General features: G+C 43.7%; 1 protein-coding gene across 2 annotated transcripts in view; it reads left to right on the top strand.

Moving 5' to 3' along the window:
• NUP85 (nucleoporin 85) overlaps positions 1 to 12382 on the top strand; it is a 42495-nt gene that overhangs the window by 5856 nt on the left and 24257 nt on the right. The window contains exons 1-3 of one of the 2 annotated variants that reach the window (XM_028112750.2): positions 2426 to 2541; positions 8022 to 8115; positions 11333 to 11495. In XM_028112750.2, the coding sequence (XP_027968551.1) occupies positions 2509 to 2541; positions 8022 to 8115; positions 11333 to 11495 (290 nt within the window). In that variant the 5' untranslated portion in view covers positions 2426 to 2508. Of the gene's footprint in view, positions 1 to 2425; positions 2542 to 8021; positions 8116 to 11332; positions 11496 to 12382 lie in introns of those variants that run through there. The other variant, XM_028112751.2, reaches the window with a different exon arrangement.

Here is a 12382-nt window from a genome sequence, read left to right as displayed (position 1 = left end):
ATCATGATCTGAGCTGAAAGCAGACACCCAACTAACTGAGCCACCCAGGCGCCCTCAAAATATGTTTCTAATACTTTTTCCTAGTATTCCCAGAATACTTATTCCCAGACCTAGTATTACCTAGTCCAAGGTCAGACAATTTCAATGCTTCTTCAAATGAGGGTCTTTTTTTTTTTTAATCTTTAAGTAATCACTACACCCAACATGGGGCTTGAACTCACAGCCCCAAGATCAAGAGCCACATGCTTTACTGACTAAGCCAGCCAGGCGCCCTTCAAATGAGTTTTAAAATATCAAGAAACTGGGGCGCCTGGGTGGCTCAGTCGTTGGGTGTCTGCCTTCGGCTTGGGTCATGATCCCAGGGTCCTGGAATTGAGCCCTGCATTGGGCTTCCTGCTCTTCGGGAAGCCTGCTTCTCCCTCTCCCACTCCCCCTGCTTGTGCTCCTGCTCTCGCTATCTCTGTCTCTATCAAATAAATAAATAAAATCTTTAAAAAAAGTATGTTCTTTAAAAAAAAAATCAAGAAACTGTAGTACTAAAATTTTCCAAGGTCTTTGTCATTCAAATAGTTTTTTCTCAGGTCTCCCTTTGAGAAAGGTGGTTTTTCTTTTTGGTCTTTAATCCTGTTTTTTTTTTTTTTTTTAAGATTTTATTTATTTGAGACAGAGAGAGACACAGAGAGAGAGAGCATCAGCAGTGTGGGGGGGAAGGACAGAGGAAGAGGGACAAGCAGACTCCCAGCTGAGCAGGGAGCCTGACTTAGGGCTCGATCTCAGGACCCTGGGATCATGACCCAAGCCGAAGGCAGACACTTAACTGAGCCACCCAGGCGCCCCTTTATTATTATTTTTAATTAATTTTATTTTTTGAGAGAGAGTGGGGGGGGCGAGACAGAGGGAGAGGGAGAGAATCTTAAGTAGGCTCCATGCTAAGTGCAGAGCCCCACTTGGGACTTGATCTCAAGACCTAGATCATGACCTGAGCCAAAATCAAGAGTCCGGCACTTAACCCACTGCCACCCAGGCGCCCCAAGATTTTAAGTAATCTCTATACCCAATGTGATCAAGAGTCACATGCTCAAAAAAACAAAAAACAAAAAACAAAAAACAAAAAACAAAGGGTTGCATGCTTTACTGACTTAGCCAGGCACCCCGAATGTTCATTTTACTTTCAGAAAAGATTAGGCATGGACATGAATGCTTCCTCATACTTCATAGTCACACCACTCGTGTTAGAAACATTCAGATCAGTGAAACTGTGAAACATTTGGAAAATGCATTAAGACACAGATGGTAGAACAGTGTGGAATTTTGTGCAAAACTGCATTAAAGTTCATCCTATGGATAGCTGTCTTCAGAGACAAAGATTTGGATGAAATTGTGATAGCCACAAGAATTTTTCTTCCTTTGCTTAACAGATTCTGTACCTCAAAAGAACGAACTATTGGGGTGACAGGATTTTCCTAACCACTCCAAGTCATCTTTTTCTACCAATTCAAATAGGCCGTTCAGAAGAACCTCAGGGAAGGGAGAGTTTTGAGATTATGTCTTGTTTTCAGATTAAATTTCTTTTCTAAATAAAAGCAGCTGCTACACTTCCAGGCAGTATTTCCTAAGACTTATCTTTAAATTTCGAATTATCTTCAATTCGTTCGAAAAGTTGCTTATTCGTTAATTTAGAAACAGTCGTTATTTTCTTCCCTGTATGCGTATGTATTTGCAAGTATGGCATTTACAAAATAAATTACTCCTTTAAGTTATTGGAACACTTCTCAGTTTTACATAACAAGGTCTGGGATTCCCTGATTTAAGTCCCCTTTTCTGCTTTGCTTTGGTGAGATAACAAACTAGTATTTGTATTTAATTAAGCAAGCCCAGCTGTCTCGATTTCACAGTTGTTTCCGCCGCTTTAGTCTGCGTGCCTTTTGAGCGTTTTGGGGTGGGCGGAGCAGCGACCGCCTTCATAAACAAGCCCGGTAGACCGACGGGGATTGGGCAAAGCCTGGATACCGTTCAGAGAAGCAGCTGCGACGACGTTAACTTGCAGACCACACAGGAGCGAGAACTGCCAGAGTCCAGAGATACCATGAGCTCGCTCAACCCGGGGCCAGGGCCTGCACTCGCCTCAGAGCAGCCGCCCCATCCCGCGCACGCGCAACCGCACCGCCGCGGCTCCCGCCGTCTCCGGGGGCCTTTTCCCTGGCCGGCGCGGAGTTGTCCGCGGCGGCGCCTGACCTGGTTGAAGGGTTATTGTGAGGACAGGCTGCTCTGGCTCTGTTTTCCCTGTCGTGTTGTCGCCGGCCAGGAAGGAGGGACATGTGTAGAGTGTCGCAGAGGGAGGATCGTGGCCGAGAGGAGAGGACCCTGTAGCGATGGGCGTTTGGGCCTGCAGGCAGTGCAGGAGGCGCTCCGGAGGGGGTCCTCTCTCTCGCAGCCGGCTGTGAGCGGGAGGCCTGAGCCGGGAGTATTGGCGGCAGTGCAAGTTCCAGGGCGCTGAGGCGAGGCGGTATGGAGGAACTCGACGGCGAGCCGACCGTCACGGTAAGGGCACCCGCAACAGTCTTGCCTTCACGGTCCGATGATTGTGTCTGCTTAGTCACTGTAGGCTTGTCTCCCTCCCTAGCTCAGTTGCCACGGTTCGGAGGTCCCATTAGCTAGGTGCTCGTGTTTGGGTCGCAGTAGTGGGTCGCTAGCTTTCTACTCTTTTTTGTATATTCAGAAATGCCTGGCTCGGAGGCCTCACTCCTCACTCCATCCCTCACCCTCTCTTGTCTTCCCGACTTTCCCATCCCACTTCCCTCGCTTTTCCTGTTGGACTAGTGCTCTAGTGAGCGGGCTCCGACCAAGCAGAGGTCGAAGGAGCTTTTGTCTTCCGCAGATCTAAGCTTCATATCGCAACACCGTGAGCTTGGGTTCTGCTGCTTGTGCCGTGCTGGCCCAAGATTTACTAAAAGTACTTATTCTCGGAGACTTCTTGTTCTTATCGCTCTGTTTGCTTTCAGTTCTGTCTGGACTTTCGAGTGTCAAATATGAATGATCCATAATGTTCGTAAAGAGATTCGTGGCTTTTAGATATGAGATACCTACCGATCCTCCTGCCTGGAACACTTTCTTTTTCTCTCGGGTTTATCTCCTCGTTTTTCAAATGCAAGAACCAGCACCCTCTTTCTCAGGAAAGCCTTCCCTTACCTCCCTGACTAGGGCAAATATTTCTGTCCATTATTGGCTTGTTCTGCACCTCTTAGCTCTTGGTAAGTTGTAAGCTTCACTAAACTGCAGGTTGCCTGATCGTATATTTATTGCTTTTGAGAAAGTTGAGATGCCTGCAGTTTTCAGCTAAAGCCATCAGATGGAAAAGCAGTGTTTGGCAAAACCAGAGATTAAAGATGAGGGTCAGGGACGCCTGGGTGGCTCAGTCGGTTAGGTGTCTGCCTTCGGCTCAGGTCATGATCCTAGTGCCCTGGGATCGAGTCCTGCATCAGGCTCCTTGCTCAGCAGGGAGCCTGCTTGTACCCTTGCTCACTCTCTCTCTCGCCCACGCTCTGTCTCTCTAACAAGTAAATAAAATCTTTTAAAAAAAAATAAACATGAGGGTCATTTCAAAGCCAACTGGACAAAATGAGACATGAGATCGTAAATAGCAGTTAATGTGGGTTGTTACTCTATAAAACTTACTGCTGTAGAGTGTTAATTTTTTAAGACCTATATAAATTACTTTAAATATTATGTTTCAAGGACTGTGTCAGTGTCAGTGACAAGAAAAATTAGAATATCAGAATCACTGGAGCTTTTTCAAACTACACATCATCTTGCCTTTCCTTCCTCCATTTATGTCAGAATCTTTCGATGGGGGCATCTTTCCAGTAACCTGCACAACCCTGGGGAGTCACTACTTTGATATTGAGCCATGATAATTAGCCTTGCTTTTACAAATTGAGTGAAGATGATCTAAGCATATTTTTAACACCAGTAGTGGTGATGGACTTTTGATAGCTCAGCTCCACGTTGGTGTTGGGGAGACCAGGTAGGAAACTGATTGACTTTGTTGACACAGCCTTACAGAGAGGTGTTTTCTTGATAGAACTGCAGCCTAGTGTCTAAACCTCAACTATGCAAGTTCAAACTCAGTCATGTCTGTATTTGAGAGGTAATGTGTTCTTTGAGCTTACTCTAAGCACACCCTCAGGAGATTGATATCATCGAGTCGCCTTTTATGGCAGCTGTGTCTGCTCTTACACAATTTTTTCCTATCATTAAGGCACACAAAAGCCAGTTAGTAATCAGATTTAAGGATGTTTACATATAGATTCAAAGTAGAGGGTAGAATAATCTTTTTTAATTAAAAAAATAATTTTTTTTTTAAAGATTTTATTTATTTATTTGAGAGAGAGAGAATGAGAGAAAGCACGAGAGGGAAGAGGGTCAGAGGGAGAAGCAGACTCCCTGTTGAGCAGGAAGCCCGATGTGGGACTCGATCCCGGGACTCCAGGATCATGACCTGAGCCGAAGGCAGTCGCTTAACCAACTGAGCCACCCAGGCGCCCCTAAAAAAATAATTTTTTAAAAAGATTTTATTTATTTGACAGAGAGACACAGCGAGAGAGGGAACACAAGCAGGGGGAGTGGGAGAGGGAGAAGCAGGCCTCCCGCCGAGCAGGGAGCCCGATGCGGGGCTCGATCCCAGGACCCTGGGATCATGACCCAAGCCAAAGGCAGACGCTTAACGACTGAGCCACCCAGGTGCCTCTAAAAAAATTTTTTTTATAAAAGATTTTATTTATTTGACAGAGAGAGCACAAGCAGGGGAAGCAGCTGGCAGAGGGGGAGGGAGAAGCAGGCTCCCCACTGAGCAGGGAGCCTGACAAATGGCTCAACCCTAGAACCGTGGGATCATGACCTGAGCAAAGGCAGCCACTTAACTGACTGAGCCACCCAGGTACCCCTAAGTTATAGTTTTTGTTGCCTGTTTTGTTTTGTTTCTTCTAAGATAAATACCTAGAAGTAGATTTGCTGGGTTATAGGACAGATTCATATTTAAAATAAACTGTCGGACGCCTGGGTGGCTCAGATGGTTAAGCGTCTGCCTTCGGCTCAGGTCATGATCCCAGGGTTCTGGGATCGAGTGCCGCATCAGGCTCCCTGGTCCTTGGGAGCCTGCTTCTCCCTCTGCTTCTCTCTCTCTCCCCCTCTGGCTCTCATGAATGAATAAATAAAATATTAAAAAAAATAAAATAAACTGTCATTTGTCCAGATTCCATTTATGCACCGGCCAAGTGTGAGAGTTCCATTTGTTCCATATCTTCATCAGCTCTTTGTATGGTCAGTCTTTTTAAGTTTTAGCCGTTGCCATTCTGGTGGGTATATAGTGATAGCTCATTATCACTTTGATTTGTATTTCCCTAATGATGAAAGATACTGAGCATCTTTTTATGTGCTTATATGTTATATGTATATATTTTCTTTGGTGATATGGCTGTTAAAATCTTTTGTCCATTTTGTTATTGGGTTATTTATTATGAATGAATTGTAAGAGTTCTTTATATAGTCTAGATATCAAATACGTGTTTTGCAGATATTTTCCCAATCTGTGGCTTGCCTTTTCATTTTCTTAATAATATCTTTTGAAGGGGCACCTGGGTGGCTCAGTCGTTAGGCGTCTGCCTTCGGCTTGGGTCATGGTCTCAGGGTCCTGGGATCTAGCCCCGCATCGGGCTCCCTGCTCCGTGGGGGGGCCTGCTTCTCCCTCTCCCTCTCGCCCTGCTTGTGTTCCCTCTCTCGCTGTGTCTCTCTCTGTTAAATGAATAAATAAAATCTTTAAAAAAATTAAAAAATTAAAAAAAATCTTTTGAAGAACAAGTTTAATTTTGATAAAGTCCCAATTTATAAATTGTTCTGTAGTTTGCGCTTTTTGTGTCCTATCTTTGCTTACTTTAAGATCAAAAAGATTTTCTGCTATGCTTTTCAAATTTTACAGATTTTTCTCTACATTTGTGTCTAAGTTTTATATTGTCTATGGTGTGAAGTTTATTTTCTGCTATGGATACCCATTTGCTTCAGTACCACTGTGTATAACACTTCCCCCTTGCGTGGCCTATTCATCCATTAAGAGTCTGCTAAAACATCCTCTTTTGTGTTTATCTCTGCCTTAACATTTCTCCATTTTTCTTTTTTTTTTTTTTAAGATTTTATTTATTTATTTGACAGAGAGAGATAGCGAGAGCAGGAACACAAGCAGGGAGAGAGGGAGAGGGAGAAGCAGGCCTCCCGCTGAGCAGGGAGCCCGATGTGGGCCTCGATCCCTCATGACCTGAGCTGAAGGCAGATGCCCAACGACTGAGCCACCCAGGCGCCCCTCCACTTTTCTTACTGCCTTTTTTTATTGGACTTCCTCAGTAGACTGCTAACTTTTGGAGGGCAGAAACTGTATTATACATTGTTGTATTTCTAGAGCACAGTACAGAAAAAGGCTTACTAGACATTGCTTAGTAGTTAAATGACTGCATTAGCCCTTCCTAAGAACTGACTGCACTTGTCTTGAGACCAGATTATTGCCAGCCAAATTTATTCTCTGCCAAAAATATTTATGGAGTGCCAACTTTGTGCCAGGGTCTCTTCTAGGCAGTGAATGAGAATCCCGGAATCCCCTCCCCTTGTGAGGTAATAACCATGTAGGAGAGTCATTTCAGGCACTGAGAAGTGCTGTTGCAGTTATATGAGAGTTGATGGTGGCTTGGGTTAGACTGGTAGACATGTAAGTAGTTGGATTCAGGCTTATTTAAGAGCAGAACAGGGTTGGGTGCCTGGGTGGCTCAGTTGGTTAGGCGACTGCCTTCGGCTCAGGTCATGATCCTGGAATCCTGGGATCGAATCCCACATTGGGCTCCCAGCTCAGTGGGGAGCCTGCTTCTCCCTCTGACCCTATCCCCTCTCATGCTGTTTCCCTCTCTCTCTCTCTCTCTCTCAAATAAATAAATCTTAAAAAAAAAAAAAAAGAGTAAACAGGATTTACTGATTGGACAGATGTGGTAAGGGAAAGAGAATAATCAAAAGATTACTCCTAACAGTTGGGGAAGGCTTTCTCCCAGTGGGGGAATGGAATGAGACTTGGAGATGAGCATCAAGAGTTCTTTTTTGGTTCTGATGTTATGGATATAGCTCTAGAGATTAGGTAACCTATAAAGGTGTGGATTAGGTATTTGGATATATGAGGCTGAGGCTCAAAGGGGTTGATCTGAGTTGGAGAGAAAAATTGAGAGTCCTCATCAAAGAGATGGCTCAGAAGCCATGGTATTGGAGGGCTCCTTTTAGTAAGTAACAGTTCATTTTATTTTTTATTTATTTTTTTAAAGATTTTATTTATTTGACAGACACAGCGAGAGAGGGAACACAAGCAGGGGGAGTGGGAGAGGGAGAAGCAGACTTCCCGCCAAGCAGGGAACCCGATGCGGGGCTCGATCCCAGGACCCTGGGATCATGACCTGAGCCAAAGGCAGACGCTTAATGACTGAGCCACCCAGGCACCCCAACAGTTCATTTTTTTAAAGATATATTTATTTATTCGTGAGAGAGAGGCAGAGGCAGAGAAAGAACTGATGCGATGGAACTCGATTCCAGGACCCTGGGATCACAGCCTGAGCTGAAGGCAGACGCTTAACCAACTAAGCCAACCAGGCACCCCAGACAGTTTGATTTCTTTTCTGTTTTTTTAAAATTCCATTTTTCTGAACTATAGATCATTAAATTACAACATAGCAGTTGATTAGGGATAGCTTTCCTTTTTATCAACACTTGCAAAGTGGCAGGCTGAGTTGAGGTGCCCAGGAAAGCTCACTTGCTTATTCAGGGTTTAACAGACTGGGCTGACCTCAACCACACGGTGAGCTGTATACATAGATTAGCACTTAATTTTCATGGCCACTTATTTCTAGCGTTCTACTTGGAAATCATTTGAAAGCAAAGCCTTTAGTAAAAATAACAGTGTCTGTGCCCCCCTCCCCTTTTCTTAAATTTTTTTTAACTAGTTGATTCCGGGAGTGAATTCAAAGAAGAAGCAAATGTGTTTTGACTGGGGTCCAGGAGAGATGCTGGTGTGTGAAACCTCCTTCAACAAAAAAGGTAGGTTTTTATTTTTTTTTTCTTCCAGGTTATCCACCTTGTCACATTTGGTTGTTCTCCTTTATTCTCTCAGATTTAACTAACTGAGGCAAGAAACAGTTGAACTTACTTTATACCATTTTCATTTTTGAACCTTTAGCTGTTTAATATTTTCATTAATTTATGGGATCTGGAAGATGTTGAGTACAGGAAAAAGATTAATAATCTTTGTGGTGTTCCTTTGTATTTAAAAATTTCAGGTTTTTTCCCCCTTCTTGTCCAGAATGACTAAATTCCCTTCACAGCAGTCCCCTTACTGTGAAACTGCAGCTCTCATAGCCCTTACTTTTGTGGTATTGTGAACTTGATGAATTCTGTTAGCTGTTGCTATAAAGCACAAAAGATCTGGAGAGTGAAATGGCTCTTCCTTTTTCTTTAAGCTCCTTTAGGTTTTGGACATGGATCTTTCTGTTACAGACTCCTCTAGTAGCAAGATAAAACTAAATTTTGACATTTGATTTTGCTTTCTCCATTTCAAGAGAAGTCTCAGGAAATGTTGAAGATATTTTCTTGCAAACCTTTGATAGGTTCTTTATTCAAATGTGGAGGTTTTCTTCTTTTATAAAGAGGGGATTGCTCTAATGGAAGTCTCATAATTTTGGCAAATCATGTGGTGTGCAGTTCATGCAGTTTTGAAGTGATGTAGTTAAAAAAATTTTTTCAATGTAGTTTTTCTTAATTTTACCATTAACAGTTGTACCTGATGTTGCCAAAAGTTTATGGGATATTTTAGTATTAAAGATCTCAAGCTTGGGGTGCCTGGGTGACTCAGTCAGTTAAGCATCTGCCTTCAGCTCAGGTCCTGATCCCAGGGTCCTGGGATTGAGTCCCGCATCAGGCTTCCTGCTCCAAGGGGGGAGCCTGCTTCTCCTGCCACTGCCTCTTTCTCTCTCTGTCTCTCATGAATAAATAAATAAAATCTTAAAAAAAAAAAAAAAGATCTCAAGCTTGGCAGAGCTCTAGAAGCTGCCAAAGGGACAATTGCTTAGAAGAGAACTTTCTTTGAATATGTCTGGCCTCTTTTCATACTTAATGGAAAAGCTTATCAGCATTTTTAGTTTGTCCTTGATTGTTGGAAACATGAGATTTTCTGTTTATGTCTATTGAAATCTCATTAGAGACAAGCCATTGAACATCATCAGAGCTTGTTCAAGAAGCTGTTATATAAGAAATTTCCACAAGTTGCTGGTTTATAATTTATCATTATAGAGCCTTTTTATCACTGTTGCAAAATAGTTTAGGCAACTCTTGATTCTTTGTTTTAGGGGTAATGGCAGTACAAAGTAATATATTTATTTGAATTTGAGGTTATATAAAATTTTGGCTATAGGTTTCTTTTTTCTTTTAGATTATTTATTTATTAGAGAGCGAGAGTGTGTGTGCACTAGCAGGGGGCAGGGGCCAAGGGCCAAGGGAGAGGGAGAAGCAGACTCCCTACTGAGCAGGGAGCCCAACATAGGGCTCTATCCCAAGACTCTGGGATCATGACCTGAGCTGAAGGCAGACGCTTAACTGACTGAACCACCCATGAGGCTCTTGGCTGTAGGTTTATCTTATTTATTGAGTTATACATAGGCTAATATTAAGTGACTTTAATGTTTTTCGGCATATTTCAGTTGATGGAATCAAAAGGTAGTTCCAAAATAAGATCAAGTCCCATGTTGGGCCTAGAGCTTACTTTTATTTTTTTAAAAGATTTTATTTTTAAGTAATAGCTACACCCAATGTGGGGCTCAAACTCAGATCCCTGTGGTAAAGAGTCGCACTCTACCCATTGAGCCAGCCAGGCACCCCAGACCTAGAGCTTACTTTAAAAAAATAAGAGAAAAAGTAAATTAATTTTAAAAAATAAATGATAATTCATACTTTTTTTTTTTGGATAGAGAGCAGGCATGTGAGTGGGGAGTTGGGGGCAGAGGGAGAGGGAGAGAGAAAATCTTAAGCAGGCTCCATGCCCAGTGTAGAGGCTGACGGGGGGCTTGATCTCATGATTCTGAGATCATGACCTGAGCCAAAATCAAGAGTTGGACGCTTGGGCGCCTGGGTGGCTCAGTTGTTAAGCATCTGCCTTCAGCTCAGGTCATGATCCCAGGGTCCTGGGATCTAGTCCCACATCGGGCTCCCTGCTCCATGGGAAGCCTGCTTCTCCCTCTCCCACTCCCCCTGCTTGTGTTCCCTCTCTTGCTGTCTCTTTCTCTCTGTCAAAAAATAAATCTTGAAAAACAAAACAAAGAGTTGGACGCTTAACTGACTGAGCCACCCAGGTACCCCAATTCATACTTTTTATTTATTTTTTTTAAAGACTTTATTTATTTATTTGAGAGAGAGTGAGAGCAAGAGAGGAGCACAAGCGGGGTGAAGGGCAGAGGGAGAAGCAGACTCCCCGCCGAGCAGGGAGCCGATGTAGGGCTCCATCCTGGGACTCTGGGATCATAACCTGAGCTGAAGGCAGATGCCCAACCAACTGAGCCGCCGAGGTGCCCCTAATTCATACTTTTTAAAATGAAATCAGTAGCAAAGAAGCTGAGGCTCTTGTAATTAGATAACTCAATTAAAAATGTAAACTGAGGGGTGCCTGGGTTGCTCAGTCAGTTAAGCATCTGCCTTTGGCTCAGGTCATGATCCCAGGGTCCTGGGGTCAAGCCCCACATGGGCCTCCCTGTTCAGCAGGGAACCTGCTTCTCTCTCTCTCTATCAAGGAAATAAAATCTTTTTTTTTTTTTAAGATTTTATTTATTTGACAGAGAGAGAGATAGCGAGAGCAGGAACACAAGCAGGGGGAGTGGGAGAGGGAGAAGCAGGCTTCCCGCAGAGCAGGGAGCCCGATGCGGGACTCGATCCCAGAACCCTGGGATCATGACCTGAGCCGAAGGCAGATGCTTAACAACTGAGCCACCCAGGCGCCCAAGGAAATAAAATCTTAAAAAAAATTTAGGGCACCTGCGTGGCTCAGTGTTAAGCATCTGCCTTCGGCTGGGGTCATGATCCCAGGGTCCTGGGATCAAGTCCCAAATTGGGCTTCCTGCTCAGCAGGGAGTTTGCTTCTCCCTCTATCCTTCCCCCTGCTTGTGATCTTTCTCTCTCTCTCTCGAATAAATAAATAAAATCTTAAAAAAAAGTTTAAAGTGAGTTCTTGTATGAGGGTAATGGTGATTGATGTTAAATTTTTCTGTTTTAGAAAAATCAGAGACTGAGCCAGGCTGCCCCTTTATCTATATCATCCGAAAGGATATAGATGTTTACTCTCAGATCTTGAGAAAACTCTTCAATGAATCCCATGGAATCTTTGTGGGCCTCCAGAGAATTGAAGAAGAGTTGACTGGAAAATCCAGAAAAGCTCAGTAAGTAGGCTGCTGATAGGTGCTGAAGTCCACAAGTAAATTGTGACAACCAAATGAAATGCATTGTTGTTCTTTTTTTTCTTAAGATTTTATTTAGTTATTTATTTAGTTATTTGGGGGGGCGAGCACAGGGGTTGGGGGAGGGGTAGAGGGAGAGGGAGAAGTGGACTCCTTACTGAGCAGGGAGCCCGATGTGATGCGGCGCAGGACTCCATTTCAGTACTCTAGGATCCTGACCTGAGCTGAAGGCAGCCGCTTAGCCAACTATGCCACCCAGGCGCCCCAGAACTGTTTTTTTTTTTTTTTTTAATATTTTATTTATTTATTTGACAGAGAGACAGCGAGAGAAGGAACACAAGCGGGGGAGTGGGAGAGGGAGAAGCAGGCTTCCCGCCGAACAGGGAGCCCGATGTGGGGCTTGATCCCAGGACCCTGGGATCATGACCTGAGCCGAAGGCAGTCGCTTAACCAACTGAGCCACCCAGGCACCCCCTAGAACTGTTTTTCTTGCTAAAGATTGCGTCTTTGTAACTAAACAAATTGCTTTCTTGTGGATATTTGTTTAGTTTTGTCATTTCTTTTTTTAAAGACTTTCTTTTGAACTAATTTTGGACTTACAGAAAAGGTACAAAAATGGGGCACCTGGGTGGCTCAGTCATTAAGCATTTGCCTTCGGCTCAGGTCATGATCCCAGGGTCCTGGGATCGAGCCCCGCATTGGGCTCCCTGCTCGGCGGGAAGCCTGCTTCTCCCTCTCCCACTCCCCCTGCTTGTGTTCCCTCTCTCGCTGTGTCTCTCTCTGTCAAATAAATAAATAAAATCTTTAAAAAAAAGAAAAGGTACAAAAATAATAGATTCCTGCACATTCCTCACCCAGCTTTGTTACAT

This window comes from Eumetopias jubatus, unplaced genomic scaffold (assembly GCF_037043125.1).
Source record: "Eumetopias jubatus isolate StellerSeaLion01/CBP00866 unplaced genomic scaffold, mEumJub1_p1.0 scaffold_10, whole genome shotgun sequence".
NCBI lineage: Eukaryota > Metazoa > Chordata > Mammalia > Carnivora > Otariidae > Eumetopias > Eumetopias jubatus.
This window is presented reverse-complemented; position numbering and strand designations above follow the sequence as displayed.